This window comes from Cupressus sempervirens, chromosome 6 (assembly GCF_028749045.1).
Source record: "Cupressus sempervirens isolate cs-2001-9-10 chromosome 6, ASM2874904v1, whole genome shotgun sequence".
Classification (NCBI taxonomy): Eukaryota; Viridiplantae; Streptophyta; class Pinopsida; order Cupressales; family Cupressaceae; genus Cupressus; species Cupressus sempervirens.
In genome coordinates this window covers 509,470,649-509,494,179 of record NC_143123.1, presented here as the reverse complement: position 1 = coordinate 509,494,179, position 23,531 = coordinate 509,470,649, and the positions used below count along the sequence as shown (strand labels likewise).

The 23,531-nt window shown below is 36.1% G+C and overlaps 1 protein-coding gene across 5 annotated transcripts; it reads left to right on the top strand.

The window, feature by feature from the left end:
* Positions 1 to 18,364: 18,364 nt before the first annotated feature.
* Positions 18,365 to 23,269, top strand: LOC149553258 (small ribosomal subunit protein eS10z-like). 5 transcript variants are annotated; one of them, XM_089788726.1, is made up of 7 exons: positions 18,365 to 18,547; positions 20,609 to 20,821; positions 21,408 to 21,463; positions 21,605 to 21,653; positions 22,168 to 22,453; positions 22,544 to 22,682; positions 22,775 to 23,269. In XM_089788726.1, the coding sequence occupies exons 3-7, from the start codon at positions 21,461 to 21,463 to the stop codon at positions 22,877 to 22,879; spliced, it is 582 nt and encodes a 193-aa protein (XP_089644852.1). In that variant the 5' UTR covers positions 18,365 to 18,547; positions 20,609 to 20,821; positions 21,408 to 21,460; the 3' UTR covers positions 22,880 to 23,269. The 5 variants fall into 5 exon arrangements, with proteins under 5 accessions (XP_089644852.1, XP_089644851.1, XP_089644854.1 ...); XM_089788728.1 differs by having other exon boundaries at positions 18,374 to 18,553; XM_089788725.1 differs by lacking the exon at positions 20,609 to 20,821 and having other exon boundaries at positions 18,371 to 18,553.
* The last annotated feature ends 262 nt before the right edge of the window (positions 23,270 to 23,531 follow it).

The following is a 23,531-nucleotide window of genomic DNA, read 5'->3' as shown; positions in this document are numbered from 1 at the left end:
TTTTGGGGGGAGCAAAACTAAAAGTACGAATTTGTTGTTGGATCTTTGAATGTGAATGTATTGTAATTGGCCGTAACCCAGAAGGCCTTACAGCTGGGCATGTATGAAGATATTTTGATCAATCAATAAAATTATTTTCCTCTTCTCCTCCTTTGGTTGCTATCCACTTGTGTTTGCTTCCATTGTGTTAACTCTTGCAGGGTGGTTTGGATAGCTGGGTGAGCCCTTGGCCCTAGTTATTCACCCTTTTGCCTACGTCAGTTGGTATCAGAGCTTGACGTTCGTCCTTGTGGAGATTGGATCATGTAGAACCCTGATTTGAATTTGGTTGTAGGGTGGCAGATCTGCAAATTTGACCTATAACTTGTAGAGGGTTACAATCTTGCAGGAACCTAATTTTTAAAGATGGTTTGTGGTAGAGAAAATAATGTTGATAATGCTATATTGGATCAGTTAAGACAAATTACAGCCAAATTATATGTGGTGGAGACAGCCTAGAGGAGAGGAGCACATCTTGATGACGTAAGTGATGATGAAGTAGCAACATCAAACCCTAATCAAGAACCTGAAGAAGACCAAGATGAAGCAAGATTGTTGAGAGTATTGTCTAGAGAGAATTCAAAGCCTATTGTAGAAGTTGTTCCTTATGATGGAAAGTTGGATACCAATGTTGTGCTAGATTGGATCTCTGATATGGAGAAGTTCTTTGAGTATGAAAACACTCCTGATAATAGAAAGGTGAAGATTGCACTAGGCTGAAAGGTCATGCATCACTATGGTGGGAGCACTTACAAACTAATAGAAAAAGGAGAGGAAAGGAGAAGATCATAACTTGGCCAAAGATGGTGAACAAGGTAAAGAACAAATTCCTTCCTGTTGATTACCAAGTTAGTTTGTTGAGAAAGATGCAAAATTTGAAGCAAAAAGACATGACTGTGAAGAGTATACTAAGGAATTCTATAGACTGGACATCAGATATGGACATGTGGATGATGATGTTGAGAAAATTGCAAGGTACATTAATGGATTGAGATTTAGAATACAAGATGAAATAAGTTCTGTGAAGCTGGAAAGTGTAGAAGAAGCATATCAATATGCCTTGAAAGCTAAGGAGATCTTGACAAAGAAGCATGAACAAAGACAGAGAGGTAGAGGTGGTAGATTCTAGAGAGGCAGAGGTAGATCTTATGGAGAAAGTGGTAGATCTAAAAGTTCTATACAGGATAAAGACAAATTTGAATAGAAGAATAATGACAAAGGCAAGACTGAATGGAAAAGTGGTAATTCTTACCGAGGAGGCACTAATTCTTACCGAGGAAGAGGTAATTCTTATTCTAGAGGTGGATTTCATGGTAATTGTTTTAGATGTGGCAAAGAAGGGCATATATCCTTTGAATGTAGATCTTCTGAAGGTGGGCAGAATAATAGAAATGTTGTGATTCAAGAAGATGATGAGGGTTCACCAAGTGGACCTAAGGCTAGAGAAAATTTGATGGTGAGAAGAACCTTATGTAATAAGGGAGGTAATGAGGAACCTGTTTTAAGGAGAAGTCTTTTCAAGACAGGATGTAAGATGGCTGGAAACTGCTGTAAAGTGATCATTGACAGTGGAAGTTCTACAAATCTGGCATCAGAAGAGCTAGTTACAAAGTTGCAGTTGCAGAGGCTGGAACATCCCAAACCTAATCATGTTTCATGGATCAAAGATGAGCATAAGATATTGGTAAGTGAGCAATGCCTTGTGAAGTTCAAAATTGGACATTACTTTGATGAAGTTTTGTGTGATATTATGCCCATGGATTGTTGTCATATTTTTTTGGGTAGACCTTGGATATATGATAGATATGTTGTACATGATGGAAGATTGAATCAATATACTCTTTGGGTAAATGGGAAGAAACAAACATTGTTGCCTTTGATTGAAGTTCTGGATGAGGTTAATTGTACTGCTATAAAAATTTGCATGGTTAATGGGAAACAATTTGAAAAAGAAGTAAAGAAGAATCAAGCTTATTTTTCTATAATTCCAAGAAAATCGAGTTTTGTTAATGGGGACCGAGTGCCAGAAAACAATGTCAACCGAGTGCTAGTCAGTGGTGACCGAGTGACAGATGGTAATATTGGCCAAGTGCTAGGAGAAATTGTCGAGTTTCTGAATGAGTATAAAGGCATTATTGCTGAAGATATTCCTCATGGTTTACCTCCTATAAGAAGTATAAGTCATTGTATGGATTTGATTCCTGGAGCTAGTTTGCCAAACAAAGCACCATATAGATTGACACCTGCAGAGAATGAAGAATTGAGGTTTGATCAGAGAAAGCTTGAGTCCATGTGTTGTACCTACTGTATTAGCACCTAAAAAGAATGGAGAATGGAGAATGTGTACTGATTCCAGAGCCATTAACAAGATAACAGTGAAATATAGGTTTCCTATGCCAAGGATGGATGACATAATGGATTGTTTGAGTGGAGCAAAGTATTTTACCAAGATTGATTTGAAGAGTGGCTATCATCATATTAGAATTAGAGAAGGTGATGAATGGAAGATTGCTTTCAAGACAAAAGATGGTTTGTATGAATGGTTGGTTATGCCTTTTGGTTTGACTAATGCACCTAGTACTTTCATGAGGTTGATGAATGAAGTTCTAAAAAGATTATTGGGTAAGTTTGTGATTGTTTATTTGGATGATTTTTTGATATTCAGCAAGACTAAGGAAGAACATCTTAAACATATTAGGCAAGTATTGTAGAGGTTGAAAGAGGAAAAGTTGTTGATTAATCTGAAAAAGTGTTCTTTTATGCAAGAGGAGATTGTGTATTTGGGATTTGTGATTTCAGCTGATGGTTTGAAGATGGATCCTGAAAAGGTTAAAGCAATTTTGGAATGGCCGTGCACCTGAGAATGTGAGTGAGGTAAGATCATTTCATGGTTTGGCTAGTTTTTACAGAAAGTTTATAAAGAATTTCAGTGATGTTTGTAATGCTATGACTGAAACAATGAGGGGAGATAAAAAGGAATTCAAGTGGACACACGGAGCTGATAAGAGTTTTGAGACTTTGAAACAAAAGGTTGTTGAATTACCTATATTGGCTTTACCCGATTTCAACAAAGTATTTCAAGTTGAATGTGATGGAAGTGGTAATGCAATAGGAGCTGTATTAAGTCAAGAAGGTAAGCCTATTGCTTTCTTTAGTGAAAAGTTGAATGATGCTAAAAGGAAATATTCTGTGTATGATCAAGAGTTTTATGTTATTGTTCAAGCATTGAATAAGTGGAGACATTATTTGATGCCTAAGGAGTTTGTGTTGTATACTGATCATAAAGCTTTACAATACTTGGGAAGTCAACATAAATTGAATCAAAGACATATGAAGTGGGTTGAGTATTTGCAGAGTTTTACATTTGTAATCAAGCATAAGAGTGGAGTTACTAACAAAGTTGCCAATGCATTGAGTAGAAGACGTTCTTTGTTGAATGAAATGAAGGTTGAAGTTCTTGGTTTTGATGAGATGAAAGAGTTATATGATGCTGATCCTGATTTTTCTGAGGTGTGGAGAGAGTGCAAAGCACCAAATTTGACAGATCACATAAGTAAGTATGATGAGTATTTCATTCAAGAAGGTATGTTGTTCAAAGGTATTCAGTTGTGTATTCCTAGAAGTTCTATGAGGTTGAATTTGATTTAGGAAAAGCATAGTGGTGGATTAGCTGGACATTTTGGAATTGATAAGATGTTGAGTTTGTTGAAAGAGAAGTATTATTGGCCACAAATGTATAAGGATGTTCAGAAATTTGTAAAGAGTTGTGGAGTTTGTCAAGTTGCAAAGGGAGTGAGTCAAAATACTGGTTTGTATACATCTATTACTGTTCCTGAGAAACCTTGGACTGACATCAGTATGGATTTTGTTCCTGGATTGCCTAAAATAGTGAAAGGGTATGATTCTATATTTGTTGTAGTGGACAAATTTTCCAAGATAGCTCATTTTATACCATGCAAGAAGACATCAGATGTCGAGCATGTTGCTGAACTTTTCTTTAAAGAGATTGTGAGATTGCATGGATTACCAAGAAGCATTATTTCAGATAGAGACAGTAAGTTTGTTGGTTATTTCTAGAAGACTTTGTGGAAGAAGATGGGTACTGAATTGAAGTTTAGTTCTACATTCCATCCACAAACAGATGGACAGATAGAGGTTGTGAATAGAAGCTTGGGTAATTTGCTGAGATGTTTAGTTGGGAATAAGCCAAGTAATTGGGAGATGGTATTGGCACAAGTTGAATTTGCATATAATAATTTAGTAAATAAGAGTACAGGGAAGACACCTTTTGAGATTGTTACTGGAATGCATCCTAGAGGTATATCAGATTTGAGAGATGTTGCTGGTGAAGAAAAGAAAAGTGTTGCAGGAGAAGAATTTGCTGATTTTATGGAGTCTTTGCATAAATAAGTGAAGTTGAGTTTGAAACAAAGCAATCAAAAGTATAAGGAGAATGTTGATCAGTCTAGAAGACACCATGATTTTCAAGTTGGTGATGAGGTGATGGTTCATCTAAAGAAAGGAAGATTCCTAGTTGGAACATACAATAAGCTGAAGATGAAGAAATTTGGACCTTGTAAGATCCTGAAGAAGTTTGACAGTGGTAATGCTTATGAAGTTGAGTTGCCTGATGACATGGATATATCTTCTATATTTAATATTGCTAATTTTTATAAGTATCATGAGTCAAAGGATGAAGTTGTTACACCAAATGATTATTCGAAGAAACAGATTGAGGAAGTTAAACAGATATTGGATTAGAGAGTTGGCAAGAGTATAAGAGGAAAAGATTACTATGAATATTTAGTGAAGTGGAAGAACAGACCTATTGAAGATGCTTCATGGATTTCTCAATTTGAGTTGGATTCAGCTCAGGTTGGGACATCTCAATGATTCAAGAGAATCATTTCTTCCAACCCCAGTTGTCTGATGCAGGAACATCCTGGGTTGCCTTGTTATCTTGCTCATTTTTGCAGTTGGTGCCGAGTGACTGTAGCACCCTTCATGTGTTGAGTTACTGTAGCACCCTTCATGTGCCAAGTTACTGTAGTACTCTTCAAGTGCCGAATTACTATAGCACTCTTCATGTGCCGAGTTACTATAGCACTCTTCATATGCTGAGTTATTGTAGCACTTAGTTGGTGCCGAGTTACTGTAGCACTCTTCATGTGCCGAGTTACTATAGCATTTCTTCATGTGTCGAGCACCAGTATTTGGATGTGATTTTGCAAGCTGACTTGCGAGATTTATTTCATTCATGACATTTATGTTAAGATCTTTTCTTGGGATGAGTCCAGACCGTTGTTGGGTCGGCCTTCCTCTTATGTAATGTTCTAGAATGTTCTATAAGCCGTTTTGGCAAGTATAAATAGAGAGTTTAGGCTTAGAACTAAGTAAGTTTTAGAGGGAAAAAGTTTTGGGGGGAGCAAAACTGAAAGTGCAAATTTGCTCTTGGATCTTTGAATGTGAATGTATTGTAAGTGGTCGTAACTCAGAAGGCCTTACAGCTGGGCATGTATGAAGATATTTTGATGAATCAATAAAAGTATTTTCCTCTTCTCCTCCTTTGGTTGTTGTCCACTTGTGTTTGTTTCCGTTGTGTTAACTCTTGCAGGGTGGTTTAGATAGCTGGGTGAGCCCTTGGCCCTAGTTATTCACCCTTTTGCCTGCATCATCTCCAAAGTTTTGACTCTTAGAATTCTCTCTATTCTTCTGGTTATTATTTCTAGACAACAAAATGGTTTTGTTCTGGGCAGACAGATTTTGGATTCCATTATATCCATTCATGAAAACATTCATTCTCTTGTGGTTTCTAAGAAGGAAGGGTTTCTTCTTAAGCTTGACCTTTCTAAAGCATATGATAGAGTTGACTGGAACTTCCTTCTAATGGGGTTGGAAACTTTTGGCTTTAATAAGAGATTCAGGGATCTTATTTTTATGTTAATTTCTTCGGCTTCCTTCTCTGTGCTTGTTAATGGCTCCCCTTCCCCCTTTTTTAAGGCTTCTAGGGGCCTTAGATAGGGAGACCCTATTTCTCCTATTCTTTTTATTATCTTGGCTAAGTACTTGGGAAGATATCTTAATAATATGGTTGTCAAAGGAGACTTTGTGGGTCTTAGTCCGTCTTCCTCACCTCTAGTTTGCTTGCATCAGCAATTTGTGGATGATTCTATTCTCATGGGGGAGGCCTCAGTGCGTAATGCAAGGAATATTAAGAGGGCATTGACTAACTATGGAGATGCTACTGGCTAGATCATTAATTGGAACAAAAGTGTGATTTACTTTATCAATGTTAGTGAAGCTAGACAATTAAAGATTAAAAGGATTATTGGGTGTGAGAATGGTTCTTTTCCAAGCACTTATCTAGGGTTACTTATGGGTTTATCCCCTCTTAACAGCTTTTGGAATTCTTTGATTGATAAGATTCATGTCAAACTTGCTGGCTGGAAGGGTTCTCTCCTTAGTCAGGTTGGGAAGGTGATTGTTTTGAAATCTATTCTTCAAAGTGCTCCACTTTATGCCTTGAGTGTCTTTAAGATTCCAAGAAAGTTTGCTCTTGCTATTGAGAAAATTCAGAAGACCTTTTTATGGACTGGTATGGAGTCTAAAAAGAGACTCCTTCTTATTGGTTGGGAGAATGTTTGTATTCCTAAAGGGAAAGGTGGGCTTGGGCTACAAAGGATTTCTACTATGAACGAACTTTTACTGGCTAAACTTCTTTGGAGATGGCATAAGGAAGAGGGGGAATGGAGGAACATTTGGGCAGATAAATACAATTCGAATAACTTTGATTTTTAGCATTTCCTTTTCTCTGATGCTGATCAAGGGGGATCTCAGATATGGAAGAATGCTAAAAAATTTAAACATATATTAAGGAAAGGAGTTAAATGGAAGGTTGGTAATGAATTGAAAGTCCTTTTTTGGGAAGACATTTGGATTTTGGATCACCCTCTTTGTGATGACCCTAGATGGAATGGGTTTATGGTGCAGTGCAAGAATCAGTTTGGTACTTTGGTTAGTGATTACTGGAATAATGATATGTGGGTCAATCTTCTTAGGGTGGACCTGAATCTGGTGGAGTTTGCTAAATGCTTGAATGCTTGTTGTTTGAATCATGAAGAGGATGTTCTAATTTGGAAAGATGATCCTAGTGGAGAATACTCCATTTCGTCTACCTACACAAATTCTTTTGAGGATCATGATGTACCTTGCTAGGCTACGGCTTGGGTGAAAGGTATGACTCTTAAAGTTAATTTTTTTTTTGGATTCTTTTGCAAAACAAAATTTTAACTCTTGACAATCTTAAGAAGAGGGGGTTTTTCATTGTCAATCGATGTGTCCTCTGCAAAAATGATGGGGAGTCGGTGGACCATATTATGCTCCATTGCTCCTTTACTAAGTAGGTGTGGGATTTTATTTGGAGTTTGATGAACATGGACTAGGTATCCCATGCTACCATCTAGTTGTTCTTTTCTTCTTGGAGAGCTCCTTCCAAGAATACTTTAATTATCAAATTGTGGGAACTTATTCTTCCTTATCTTTGCTGGGGTATATGGAAGGAATGTAATGATAGAATCTTTAGAGGGGTGGAATCCAATCCTACTCGGGTTTTCCATAAAATCAAGGTCCTTTTGCATGAAAATATCAAAAATTGTGGTAAGGGACAACAAACTTTTAATGAATGGGATGCTGGGGTGATGAATAACTGGAATATTAGGAATATGATTTTGAATACTAAAGATCCCAACCCTAGGGAAAGTGCTAGATGGGACTACCCTCTGACTAATTGGTTCAAAATTAACTTTGATGGGGCCTCAAAAGGGAACTCGAGCATTGCTGGTTGTGGAGTGATGATTATAAATTCTAATGGGGACTTTGTTGGTGTTATGGCAATACCTTTGGGTTGTCAAACCAATCATGTTGCTGAAGCCTCTGCTACACTTTATGGTCTTATTTATGCTAAAGATCTGAACTTGAAGAACATTTGGATTGAAGGTGATTCCCTCAATATTATAAATTGCTTAAAAAAAATTTATCCACCTTCATGGACCATTAGTAATATTATGACTAAGGCTAGTTATATTATTAACTCCTTTCAAAATTGCATTATATCCCATAATTATAGGGAAGCCAATGGTTTAGTTGATTGGGCTTCAAATGTGGCGTGTTGTAATGATCAAAAAATCATATGGGATTCATATGACACTTTATCTATTGATGGTCGCGAGCATGTTAAGCAGGACAAATGAAAATCCCAGCAAAAATCCTAAAATAATGATGTTGTCAGAGAATTATGATTTTAACTCCTTTGGAGTGAGGTGGGCAATTATTTTTAGAAATGTGGGAAGAACACACGATTTATGGGTTGCCTCTTTCTATCTGTGCTCAGGTAGTGGTATTCGCAGAGTTTTTGGGGGCTTTCAGTGCGTGCAAACCAGTGTTTTTGTTGCAGAGATCATGGGAGGTAAGAGGAAACGGGTCGAACTGCCTAGCTGTGTGGATTGGAAGAAGAAAATCGAGGTGTGGGATATCCTTAGGCATGGCAATTTTACTAGTTACATGGAGAGACTCAAAGGTAATGATCTAGCTATTACGCACCAATTTGTGAAATCTTGGAAGGATGGTTTTGTTATGGTCGAGAACCAGAGGCTGCAAGTTATGGAAGAAATCATTGCGGAGGCTACGAGTTTGGAGTTGGATGGGATGGATTTCTATAGGGAAAGGAAGATCTCGGATAAGGTGATTGATGATTTTTTTGAGATCGAATAGGAAAGAAATCGACTGGTTAAAATAAGTACTTCTCATTTTAACCCAGCTTCTGTGTCTCGTCTGTGGCAGTTTGTGTTCTATGTTATTATGGAATATCTGACTTTGGATGGAAGATATACAAAACTATATGGTTACCATTTTGTGTTGGCAAATCATTTTCATCATGACATTAGGGTAAATTTTCCTTCATACCTATTGCAATCTCTCTCCAATTCTACCCTAGCTATTTAGGGTGACCCGACTGGTGAACATGTTTGTCATGAAGGATTAATGGTTTTGATTATGAATGTGCTGAAATCTTAAAAAATACTGAAACCTATAAATTTTAAAGGGGAAGATCAAGATATTGAAGGAAGTATTCAGGAAAAGGGCTACGACTCTGAGACACAAGATGAGGCGAAAGGGGGTCTGGTTAGTCCTAAAAGAGGTTCGGGTGGTAGCACTAAAAAGAAAAAATAGAGTGTTGAGAAGGATGATTCTGATCGGGAGAGGGAAAGTGATTTTGTTGATGAAATTGTTAGAGAATATGCAAAAAATAGGGGATGTAGCAAAGGGAAGGGCAAAGGTCATATTGATGAGAGGGCTTCTCCTCTGTCGGATGATGAGCCCCTTGCTAAACGTTTGGAAAGAAAAAGAAAGTCTTTATGGTTACAGGAAAACAAAAATGTGAAAAAAGTCTTTATGACGACAGGAAAACAAAAATGTGAAAACAATGATTGAGGCTTCCAACTTTACTAATGATGGTGAACAGGGGTTCAAATCTGACAGAGGTGATTGTGTTGGTGGTAGAATCGGGCCCTCTAAAGGCTCATTTGGTAACCCCGGTTCTGTAAAGGACATTGACATTCTTAAACATAAAATGGTGTTGTTGAACAAAGAAATGGAGCATCTTAGCAAGACGGCTAGAGGGGAAAGAAGATTAGGTCAGCATATCGACAAGCTCTCGGAGGTCATAGGTAATGCGGAAGAAGTGAAAAATATGATGCATAAGATCCTTGTGTTGGAAGCCAAGCAAAAGGTGATGGACAAGGACATTAGCAGTATTCAGGGGAAGGTGTCTAAATTTGAAACTAGGCTGGTAACATGGATAAACAACTTAGACAATTGGGGGATAACATGACTAGCTTCCTGAAAAAGAATGAGCCAAATAAAGGTCAAGTTTCTCCCCTGAGGGTAGACTCTCAAGGTCCTAGCAAGCGTACTCAGGCCAATTCAAAGAAGATGGAGGAAACCACTAAGAAGGACGAGGTGAATGCTGCTACTGAGACTATGCATTCTCTGGTGGACCAGGCTGTGCATCTGATTAATACTCCTTAGTTGGTCGGTTGTTGTTCCTTTGCTGGTCTTTTGTTGTCTTTTCTAGCAATGTTGTCTGTGACCTCTTTATGTTTTCTGAGGTCTATTTCATGTTGTTTGTTTGTTCTCTTTTCATGATACTTTCTTAATACTCTGCTGATGTAAGGTTTCAGGTCCTTTAAAACCTATTTTTACTTAATCAAAACATCCTTCATAGATGCATTTGGTACATACATTGTCATCTATGCTCCAACCAAGTAGGGTTTGAATAATTTCATTGTTTTGACCAAGACATAAGCTTGTTTTGCACTCATGTCATAGCTCATTTCTACTTCTTGTAAAGTTTTCATGAAAAATGCAATAGGCTACTTATGTCCTTCATCATTCTTTTGTAGAACTATTAGAGTTATGGTTTGAAATGAAGCAAAAAAAAATAAATTTAAAGGGTTTACAAAAATCTGGAGACTTTAATACTGGAGATTCTTTGATTTCTCTTTTTATTTTTGCAAAGGCATCTAGGGCTTCAAATGCCCAATTTATCTCTTTCTTCAACATCTTTGTAATTGGATCTACAATTGCTACAATTTTGATATAAATCTTCTAACAAAATTTATTTAACTAAAGAATGATTGAGTTTCTTTAATAGTCTTAGGAACTTTAACTATCTAAATGACATATACCCTTTCAAGATCTATACTTACATCTTTATTGGATATAATATGTCCTAAAATCCTTCCTTCTATAACTCCAAAATCACACCTTTTTTTGGGTTTAATGATATACTGTACTCCAAGGCCCTCAATTATATTTCCCTAGGTGATTGCAATGATTTTCAACCTTTTCAGAATATGTTGTTAAATCATCTTGGCAAACCAAAAAAATATAATCAATCACCCTATCAAACACAACATGCATGGCTCTTTGAAAAGAAGCCCCATTATTTGTTATCCCAAATGATATGCACACATATACATATGTTCCCTATGGATTGTGAAAGTAGTTTTGTATCATGGTATGTAAATATGTTTAATGTGAAACAAAAAAGAAGAGTCCATTGACCATTTGTTACTAAATTATGAGGTGGTGTCTTCTTGTTGGAGGTATGTGCAGAATAAGCTTGGATGGCAAGAGTCGTGGGTGGCTACCTTAAATGATTTTTTCATCTCTTGGCCGCGAGTTAGATAGGGTGATTTGTTAGCAAGTGTATGGGTGGTTTGCCCCTTAATAGTGTAGTATGAGATATTTTGAAGGAATGTAGTAGGTGTGTCTTTCAGGATAAGTGTGAGCCTGGGGAGAGGTTAATTTGGTGAATTGATTATGATATAGAAGAAGTTTTGAGTGCTGCGGTTTTTAGAAGAGATTTGAAAAATTATGTATTTTTGAAAGATGATGAAGCAATATAGAAAAAGTAGCCAGGGATTAAAATCAGGTCACTATGGGTAGTAGGAATAGTGATAAATTAAAAGATTTGGCTAGGAAAATGACTCAACGACAAGTTCCACAGGAACTTTGGATTAAAGAAATTTTTGATGGGGCAGTAGTAGAAAACCTAGGACCATTGGGGGCGATATTTATTGTTAGAAACTAAGATGATGAAACTATGGATTTTCGAGGTAAAGATTAAAGGATGCATCAAATAATTGTTCAGACTTTGAATCAGCCTTGTTGGCTGTCAAATGTGCAACGAAGGTAAGAGGGCAAAGGATTCATTTAGAAGGAGACTCCTTAATTGTTATTGAGGCAATTAGAGAAATTAGATATTAACATGGCATCTACAAAATTATTTGGTTGCTATTGAAAAGGAGTTAGAAAGTCTGGACGACTTTAAAGTTAGTCATATCTACTGGGAAGATAATGGTGAGGTAGACATGCTTTCAAAATGGGCAGCGAAATTTAAAGATGAAGGGGATTGTCAAATTGAATTATGTAGCCATTGGGGGGAAGAGTTAAAATAATTATGAATTGATCATTATTTAAAAGTTGACTTAGAAGTTGTTTATTAAAAAGGGCAAGTGTGTGAAGATTTTATTAAGATGGTGATAAATGTGGAAACTTTAATTACATATTAAGGAAGTGGTAGTAATAATGGTTGTGACATCTTATTAAATAATGAGTGAATCTAAGTGATGTGGGGTAATGTCTTGAATAATGGGTGATGGGATGTTGTAAGAATAATGTGTCATTTCATTATTATCTAATGGGGTTGGTGTGTTGGCAAAAAGGCTAGTTTACTTTTGCGAAGCTCATAACTAAAAAAACAAATTTTATAGTGCAAAAGAGAAGAGTAAAAGTTAATCTAGGGTAAGTAAATTGAAGGTGGTTGAGATGGAGGCTACCTTTACTTTCAAAATGAAGAAACAACAAAAAATGATCTTCAACCCAGTCTAAGATCATTGCCTAAAATGATTGTTGATATGTGCTTTAGAGGGATTAATTGATGCTATCAAAGGGACATTGGGGGATTTGTTTCAAAAAGCAACTCACCACTAGAAAATTAATGTGGATATCACGATGATTATAATGGCTTGGGGGTTAGATCTTGAAGTGTCTAAAGCTAAAGTAAAGTGGGTGATGAAGTCTTTATTTTCAAAAAAATTAATAGTTGAATTGGATTCTCTATTGGAGTGGGCATAGTTGGGGTTTGGTTTTGATTATAGTGAGTGCTTCTAGGATGAGGTGGAAGGGCAATTTCTTGGGAATTTTGGTTTATTGTGGTGGTATGGGGGTGTGGATAGAGAATCCTATAAAGAGAAGATGTGGGTCGAGTGGAGGAAATAAGGTCTTTTCAGGAATGGTAGGGGAAAATAGTGTATGAGTTTAATGTTGCACACCCTCGTAGATGTTGATCTGCTAGACTCTATTGATGAAGGATGATGGTGTGAGTGGAATTCCCTATAGGGGAATGAGAAGTTTTAGCAAGGTGTTTTGAAAATTTGAAATTTTGGTTGTGTGACGAGGAGTGATAGGGTATAATGAATGAATGTAGATGAAATGGGTTTTTGAAACCATAATTAAAGACTAAGGTTTTTTGGAGAGGAAAAAATGATAACTGATGCCATGGAAGGACGTTTTGGCATGTGCGATAAAGGATAAAATTTAGGAAGAATGTAAGTGTTCATGCTATTGCTAGTGGATTATAAAGGATAGATTTGGTGGTTTGGCTCCTCCATGCTTCAAATAGTTAAATGATTGAAGGAATTTGAAGTGCTCCTAGGACACTATTTTTGGTGCGAATTCATGCACTATGAAGTAGGGTGTTTTGGCGTAAGGAAGAAGTTTGCCTTGATTGAGAAACTGATTTGAGGTAGCTAGATTATGGGATTAGCCCTATAATGTTTTATTAAAAATGTTAAAAGTTTATATCCGTCAAGCCAATTAAAGAGGCTTCTTTAAACTAGTAGCTTAGGTGATATATATATGCTTTGATGGTCCTAGACTAGTTTCTTATTGGACCTTTTTCTTTGTAAATACTTTTTATCTTTAGTTATTTTTAATAAAATATAAACCTTATTACCGACAAAAAAAAATGTACTAGGTAAAAAAATCTTATGTACTTTGCCAAAATGTAAAAATGTCAATAAACTCAATTGCCTTACAATCTCAGATATGTTATTCTATATGATGCCATTTTAGGCAGTTTATATGGATTTTCTTCAAAACCATAAATTTTGATGCAGGTAAACTCATGATGAACGTACCAATCACCTCAGTTGTACTGAACTATATATGTGTCATTAAAGTCCTTAGGCTTTATGAACTTCTTGATCTCCATGGATATTGAACATTCACAACGATGAGCATACATTTGATAAATTATCCTTACAAACCATTCTTGAAATTTAACATAGTTTGCATTAATTGACCTAGAATCCGAAATGGACATTCCATAATTGTATTGGCTACTCCTTCCGTTCTTCACCTCTAATGGCTAACTTTAACTTCTCTAGCCACATGCTAGCCACATTCCCCTTGGGTACTTGCAAAATGACACCATATGCATTAATATGGAATAGTAATTGAATCTTGGTTGTTCATCATCATTTTGAAGAGAAAGGAATCCTTCGTGCATATTTTTAGCAACATATCAAGCATAATCAAGTGGCCTAGGTTCAAGCATTTGGATGTTTATTACCAACATGATAAAACCTATTGTCATGTAATTAGGAGCCTCAACATCTTTGACTTTTCCATAAGAAAAATATGTGTATTACAAATAGGGTCTAAATAATTCAATATTAAATGGAAGACCATCTTCATTTATTGACTGACTAGATTTCCCTTGTGTACTTTTCTTGAGAATGATCGATTTCCAACCCTTATAGGTTGTATCTAATATAGTATAATCTCCTTCCAATTATTTAAAAGATAGGGTAAAGTCATATGACTAGTCTAGAATAAATACTTTTGTTAGGTCATTTGTTGATATATTTATAAAGGTTGCCCCTATGGATCTATTGTGGCTCTCGTCTATGAAGAATAATTTCTAGCCATTAATTCCAACAATTTAAAGTGTACAAAAATATTTGGAATAGTGAGCCTACCCAAATTCATTCTACATGTGTGATAGATTGGTACTAGATTATTCCTACTGAAAGAGTGAAACAAAAATAGCTAATATCCTCATTTGTCTAGATGTCTCATATACACTCAAATTTATCGTCAGGTTGATCTCTCTCTAGTATATGTTACTTCAACCTCCTTGATTTAGGGCTAGAGGCGTGTATTTGGTCAATCACATCTTGGTTGAGCCTTCTGAGGGGTTGTCTCCTTCATTTTAGCATTTTTTCCCCTTTTGAATCTCCAATTTTTGGATGGTATTATCTTTCCTAATGCACTCAAGACCTCCATTTAAACAACTCTGTACGTAAACTAACCTCACATACAATGGCTTCTATGAGTCCCCATTTTGTAATTTTCCTTATGTCATTTCCTTGTAACTTTAGTAATTAACTTTTGGCAAAATAATGTATTGAACTTCACCAAATTGTAAAGTAATCAAATGATCAAATACATTGTGTAAGATATTTAATTCCTTTGATATGTGTATTTAATGGTGTCCGTTGGGCCCTTTTTGAAAATCAAACAACTGATATGACAACTTTTAGAATCGTTGTAGGTTTTTCCAATCACATCTTCCTATACACACCATAAAAAAAGGGCCCATGTGTTATTCCAATGAGATCACTTATTGTTCAATTATCTGCATAAGTTGCACAACTTCTTCCATTAGGAATCAACATAACTACCATTTTTGTTATCCCACATTTAAAAGCTTCATCGATGAGATCATCGATATATCTTTCACTAATTTTCTTTTTCATCCTTTGCCAACATGAATTATTTCAATCTTTCTCATTAGGTACTATTGAAATATATCAATAACTTCTCTAATAGTTATTAGTTATTAGTTACCCTAATATCATTCTATTATATAAACCTTTACTAATGGTCTTTCTTTATTTTCTTTTACTGACATAGATCTTTCCAATGACCATATTGGCCATCAAGAGGACATTCCATTTCTTCTTCTAATAATAATAAGCTATACCGATGATCGATATCATTCTATTGCTAAAAACTTTACTGATGATCTTTTTCTTTTCTTTTCTTGTTGACACAGATCTTTCCAATGACCATATCAACTATTTGGAGCACATTTTGTTTATTCTTCTAGTAGCAATAAGCTATATTGATGATCATTGTGAGTATTTCCAATGATGTTATCAACACGAGCTTTCCTAACAATGCAATATTTCCCTTGTAAGATTTTGTTCTTTTATTAGTATTACTCATTTGATATACTTCGACTCTCTATTATTCCTTGTTATTTACTCCATCGATGCAACCCTTGCTACTCCTTTTTGTTGACATAACATTCCTCTACTAGGTTACTTTAAAAAATCTTTTCTTGATTTGTATTACTATATCAATTACTCTTTTGTGTGCTTTACCATCGAGGTAGCCTTCTCATAGCCCTATTAGTATTCACAAATAGTAATAATAATGCTTACAACCAAAATAATTGACAAAATTCATAATTCTAAGCAGAGTTATATTTTTGGTTATGAAAATTTATAGGAAAACTCTTGCAACTCTAATGTTTGTGGAGGGATTTCAAATACAAAAGATTGGTGATAACCATCGTATAACAACTCAGGATGATTGTTTTATGGGAATAGTATTACAAAATTTATGAATTTAATTCATATAATTTCATAAATATTAAAAGATAGTAGTATTATAGAACCAATATCAAAGAATTTTACATATACCCTTATAACCTCCATATTACTCCACCATTGGAAACTATGCCCTCTAGTATTGATCATCAAAGCATGCCTATTTAATAAGCAAAACAACACCAATATACAAGGGTATAGACTTACAACCATAGCTAATGGTGCTAGAAATCAACTACACAAACCCTACTACTTGAACCTTCCATGCTATAAATACAAACCATAAACATTAAAACATTTAAAGAGAGTTGTAAAAACTAGATTTATTTGCCTTCCCCAAAGGGCCATCATATTAGTAATCCCTAATTATGAAGTTGGTATTGCCTTGTTTGGTCACCTTCTTCCTATCCTCTACATACTCGAGCAATGAAAAACATCACAATTACTAAAAACACCCTACACTAGGCATGGTTGCACTAAGGAACTAGCATACACCACCATTCACCAACCACCATCACGAGCACATAACCCCACACTTGGCTTCACCATCACCAAAATAGTCGAGAGACCAACACACCATTGAAAGTTCACAACTTCTCTCATTACTCAGTCCACCTTTCCTTTGGCCCAAATTCCAATGCTCAGGAAAATAGATATGAGGGAATGCAAGTGGTGGAGTAATATCTATGCTTTGTCTTCATAAAGACCTCACCCACAATGACATCAATAGATTGCTGAAAGACAAGGCCATCAAATTTGAAAATATTCTTCAAATGTTTTACGTTGATCTCCCCTAAGAAATGATGTTGCTATTGAATGCAAACATAGTGAAATTTTGTCTCACGACCAAGTTTTCCAACTTCCTACTAGCAAGTAGGAATTGAAAATGAAAACCTGGTTATGTTTTTTAAGGAGTGTAAAAACAATAGATTGGACTACTTTTTGAAATTTGCCTTCAACTCCAAGCTTACACATAAAAATGTGTCTTCACATGCATCAACCGAGTGAAACAAACGATTCAAGTAAAATCCCAAAAATTGGAATGAAGATTTGCAAAACCTTGATTTGGCTAAACCAAGGTTTGTAGAAATCCCCATTTTTAAAATTCCACGAACCAAATCAACCCTTGCGCCCGTTTGGTTGCAGGCATAAGAATTGAAAATTAGAAGTGAAAATGGGAATGAGAATGAGAATGGGGAATGGCAATTCCAAGCCCGTTTGGTTCCCCTGGAATTTGATTGGGAATATGTTAATCTTTTGTTTGGTTGCACAAAATTTGAATTAGAATTAGATCAACTGCACCAACATCGATGGCTATACCTGTGCCATGGTCATTTTTTATTATGGCGGCCACTTCCTATGCTTTCTCTTTGCTTCCACAGTAACTGTTGCGTGCCAAGTGAAGGGCAATTTCTCCGTCAATCCCTCGTGATGCATGTGTTATGATGGCTACACACCCTTCCAAATTGCAGTGCTAAGTCATTATTATGATTCCTTTCAGTCTGCCCTCTCTCTCTTTGTTCTGTTAAATACAATGGGGCTGTCAAATTTGGACTCATGCTTACACAATGAGCTAATGGGGATTTTCTTCCAAGGTTGAAGATGCTATTGACCAGGTAAACGATGAAGTCTTAACACATGGTGCAAAGGAGAGATGCGAGTAGGAGACATTGTTGGTGGAGGGATCTCTGCGGAGACCTTGCTCGCAGCCCCTATGTGTGGCAGCCATAACCCACGATTTTTCTATGCTGGTAATATGAGTAGATGCACCTACAACCTTTCAAACCTTTCAACGTTGCCGCTGTAAATCGCTTTAATAAAACACTGCACCTATCTTGAACAATATGAGCGAGAGTTCTGTTTCAACCACGAAACCAACAAAATTATTAATTTTGAAAAAGTGAGATTGAGAATAGGAAGGGGCATTCCAATTACAAGTATTTTTGGGATTAGACAAAAACTCATTTTGGGCTATAATGGGAATATGTAATCGTATTCTCCATTCCAATTTTGCTAACCAAACAAAGAATAAAAATCGTATTCTAATTTCCAATACCTATTATAGTGGTATCCCGGCAACCAAACGCTAGAAGACACACACCCAAATTGAGTCGAATTTTTTTAATATTTTTTTGCAAAACGCTCGAGAGAAACTAGGGTTTGAGAAAAGACGACGGAGGGATTTTAGGGTTTATACTACAATGGGGCATTTGCTGAATCTCTCTTTAACTGCTGCTCACGCTTGGTGCCGAATCCTCGGACAGGTCAAAGTAACTTCCTCTCCTTAGTTCTGTTGGGTTCCTTGTATGTATATATTTTCTGTTGCAGATCAATTAAAGCACCTTTATTTTCTTCTTATCATAGCTCAATTTTACGACGATTGATACCATGGTCATCGTTATCGGTGGCACGCATGCCTGTCGTTAAAATTCATTTTATTTAGTTCAAATTTTGAACACTGCATTCCGTGAACCTATGCTTTCAATTGTTCTATGCTTTTAGGCTTATTGAGATTTTATTTTTAAGGGCCATTCCGGTTACCCTAGGGTTTTAGCTCGGTGGATTAAAATATGCCTAACACAACTTTATTCAAAGCTGAAGAGGTCAATGATAAATTAGGCGGGGTGTATGGATAGGCAAATCACCCACAGTATATCCTTATTGCAGTGATTTTACAACTATATAATGTTAGGTTTTCACACCAAAACCAAGAATACATATCCATTTTATGAATTTTTGTAAAGGACGGATATCTCTTCGTGGTAGCTAAACTAGAATTTGGTTAAAATGGAGTATTTAAAAAAAATAAAATTATGGTTCTATTGTCGTTGGCTAAGTTTCTGGTTGGGATTCTGGTTCAGATTTGGGTTTGAAATTCGTTAATTTTTTTTGAACGAGTTCAATCTATTAATGGAGTAGTAAATATGTGTTCGTACACCACTATGCTAAATATTAACGAGTTAGTTCAATTGATAAATGACATGTGAAACAATTGCACAAATGACATATAAGACAAGCTTTTGGCCTATTTAGTGGTGTCTTTTAGGGCTGAGGGGCGGATAGACAAATTAGGGAAAAAATACTGTAAAAAAGCTAGAAAGTTTTGTTTCAGGCCCAAAGTTAGCTGGCCCTGGTTCTGCAGCTGGGCAACAAATTCTCTCCAAGTTCGCCGAAGTCTGACAGACACTGGGATGAATTTGGGGATCTGTGGCTGAATTTGACAAGGACCACGCTCTGCACTGAATCGAACCCAACTTTGAAGGTTGTGGGAACGGATCTGACAACATAGTATGTTTGATATTAATTATATGGTGGCATCAAATCATCGCACTAAGACATGCATACTTATTTGATGTGTTCCGTGGAATCCCAGAATAGGAGGGGAAACACTGGTACAGCCAGGTTTTTCCCTTACGAGGAGATGACAGCTAGAGTAACATATAATATTTGAAAAATTAATGTTAAAAATAGGAAAAGAAAATTGTGATTAATCTGATATGATTTCATAAGCAAGTTGACAATCAGTTGGAGCAAGACTCCGAATACCAATAAATCAAAATGGTTTTACTTTTAACTCAATATTAAAATATGGAGAATCGAGATTGACATGGCATAACAATGGTATAAATGGAATTTGATCACCTAGGATTCGATCTTGGAAATGCAGAAGCAAGGATGCTTCTTTTCATCATGGCACAGCCCAAAACTACTTTATTTTCTTTTCTTTTTAAACCGGAGAGGGTTTTGGGTGCAGAAAATTCCAGTGCGGTCAATACATGGCTGTAACAAGGCCCAAATTAAGAGCTGTGATGCAAATGCCAGTGTGTATTCATAATTACTAGAACTATAATATTTTGACTCATAAGTCCTTAAGGAAAATCTAAAATCTTTTCCTTGCCCATTTTAAGCTCATCTTTTATAAGAAGGAACAAATACAATAAAGCATTATCAAATGTACCGAGTGTAAATGGTAAAAGCTGGAATTTATAATTTATCAAAATTGCAGACAACACGCAAGCATTTGTAGAAAAGTCAAATATGAAGCAACTGATTTGCATGTCTTAATTCAAGGTAAAAAAATTGAAAATTTCAACTGATATTAAGTTAAACATTTATCGATAAAAAAATGAATGAAGCTTAAGAGAAAACAGTAATGAGACTTCTGAAACTTGAAAACATTTATTCATTTTTTCAACAGCATTTAAAGGGGTGTTTATTTTAAAATGACATGGGGAAGACCTGTCATCTCTGTGATTGTTGAGAAATGTTCAGGCGTTCCCCGAGTATCTGATGGATGGCAAGTTGCTCCTGGATGACTCTTGCAGGGATGTCTGTTGCAGTGAAGGACTGCCCTGGGGACGGTGATGGCTACAGGTGGTGCCTGAAGAGATTGCAGGGGATTATGTTTTTTGTTGCCATTCCTGTGACATTTCAGTTCTTGTTTGGGTTGCCATTCCTGCGACATTTCAGTTCTTGTTTTGGCCCAGAGAACCTCATATGGTCGTGTCTACAGAGAATGCTGAGTTATTCAGCTGTAGGTGAGTTTTCTTTTCTAGTCAAATCAGGCTTCACTGGGCTACTTGTTGAGGCAAAGGTTTGTGCCAAATAAGAACTGAAATTTACATGAATAAAGTGGGCACAAGTGATTAGAATGCTCTTTAATCTTGTATTTACTTATTGATTGTAATTTATTATTAATAAATTTTTTTATCAAATGAAGTTAATGCGCTCAGTTCCTGCAAAGTTGGTTTCAAATTTAAGGACATCGTGGATGTACCTGTGATTAAAGATGAAATGAGTTTTTGTATGAGATTATAAATAGTGCATTCATCTTAAGACATTAATTTGTCTCATTCTTTCTTATTTTGATGCTTATCTTGACAAATTATTAAATACCTGTCAAAAAGCTTGAATTTAATACACTTAGTGAGAACCACTATTGCAAAGGTTGTGGGGAATTAAATTGTCTGCTAGATGAGAATGATCTTGCAGTTTAAATTGTGATTAAAAAGAACTTCTATTATGCAAACCATTGGTGCGGTGTGCCTGAAAATCTTCACAATTGTACCTTGCAACTTTGACTGTTGTTTTTAATGAACTGAAAATTTTCCTGTTGTATTTCAGGAGGCTAATTGGTTGAGTAAACATCTTGGCAAGAGTGACTTCTGTAGGCTACAATGGTATGCCCAACTAATTACCTTTGAATTTTAGAATTTGCGACGTCGTTCTTTGATTTTTTTTGATACTTTTGAGCGTTTTTGGAGGTAGAGTGCATTTTTTTTAATCTAATAGACAAGTCATCTCTTAAAATGCTATTGCAGTTGATACCAAAAAAGAACCGCAAGGAGATTTACAAGTACCTATTGCAAGGTTTGTATTGCTTTTCTTTTGAACATGGTTGATTTACACGATCACGGGCAAGTGCTTAGAGTTTTCTGCCTAGATTAATTTTTTATTTAGGGTATGGTATCATGGAAGGGGACTTCTGAAAAAATTTCAATGAGTGTTAAGATTTTTCAGAAATATTTTAAAGCTGTTGGTCCTATGAATTTAGTTGTACTGTTCAGCTTAAAGTTAAAGTTCCGAAATTTGAAATATCAACAAACTGACAAGTGGCAGAAACATTCCCAAGTCCTTGGAACAATATCTAGCCCCATCCCAATTTCATCGGCTGAAATATGCAGTTCTAAAAAATAGGGGCTGCTGTTTTTCAGATTTTTTTTTCAAATAGTCTTGTATCATACTTTTTTCTGTTCATGAGACCTCCTGCCCCATGAAAATAGATCCTAAAATGCTGCCCATGGAACCTTGCATTTGTTGGTATTATTAGCTGTACAAGATAAAGCATCAAGACATCTTCTTACTGGTATTTTTTTTTATTCAGAGGGTGTGCTGTATGCAAAGAAGGATTATAATCTTCCCAAGCACCCAGAAATTGATGTACCGAATTTGCAAGTCATCAAGTTGATGCAGAGCTTCAAGTCAAAGGAGTATGTGAGGGAATCCTTTGCATGGATGTACTATTACTGGTATTTGACAAATGATGGAATTGAGTATCTACGCACATATCTAAATTTGCCCTCAGAAGTTGTTCCTGCAACTTTAAAGAAGTCTGCAAAACCTTTGGGAAGACCTATGGGTGGTCCACCTGGTGGTGATCGTCCTCCCAGGTATGTGCATCCCCGCTTGCTTCTGGTTTCAGCAAGTTGTTTTCATGATATTTAGTTATTATGTTCTATTAATACTTGTTTTTGCTACAGAGGACCCCGTTTTGAAGGAGACAGGCCTCGATTTGGGGATCGTGAAGGGTATCGTGGAGGTCCCCCACGTGAATCTGGGGGATCTGGAGATATTGGCGACAAGGCTGGTGCACCAGCAGCATTTCAGCCCTCTTTTAGGGTAAGATAGCTTTTGCTTTCAATGGATTTCTTAAGGTATTTTGTTTATTAAGAGTTAGTTTCTAAAAGTTCATCTTTGTTATTTTGTACTAGAGTGGAGGTGACAGTAGTGGAAGATCAGGTTTTGGTCGTGGAGGTGGTGGCTATGGTGGTGGAAGCGGCTATGGTTCCCGGCCTTCTCAATCTGGGCTAGAGTAATTATTTCTGTTGTCAGCAGTTCAATAAGTGTTCAATTTTTGATAGAGACTACCAATTACCGTCCGAAAACAAGTGTTTAGGTTTAGTGGGAAAAATGTTGCAGTTTTTAAATCATTTTAAATTTCACACCTAGAAGGGATTTTTTTTGGCAATTTTAATAAGGATTGAATACCATCTCTGATTGTTATTTTTGTCTAAGATAAAGCAACAAGGAAATGGATGTATTTACCTAACCAAATATTTGGTAATTAGAGTGGTCACTCAGTTATCATTACACCACACTAGTCCTGGCCGATGCTCTGGATATCATTTCATGAGAACTAAGTTCATGATGCAGTTATTTGTACAAGATAGTGTACCAAAATTAGAAATGCTAATCAATTTTTTCCATGTCTTGTTGAATTACAGAAGCAGGTAAATGTTATTTATACTTTTAGTAATGTTTAGTTCTAACAGGATCCTAATATTAAGCATTAATTTTCAAGAGGAGCCTTCACATTTTCTTCTGGCATAGAGCTACACTGGAATACTATATTTGGAATACTTGTGTTTATGATAATACAGAGATTCTACTACATTTTGTGGTGCTTTGCTTGTCTGGCCTCTTTGATGTTTTCTCTTTAGTAAAACAATGGTCTGGCAACCCACCGTG

Excerpts from the sequence above, each read along its gene's own strand:
- LOC149553258 (XM_089788726.1), top strand. Across the intron at positions 21,654-22,167 it reads TTACAAGTACCTATTGCAAG|AGGGTGTGCTGTATGCAAAG; the intron begins GTTTGTATTGCT and ends TTTTTTATTCAG. Across the intron at positions 22,454-22,543 it reads GGTGGTGATCGTCCTCCCAG|AGGACCCCGTTTTGAAGGAG; the intron begins GTATGTGCATCC and ends TTTTTGCTACAG.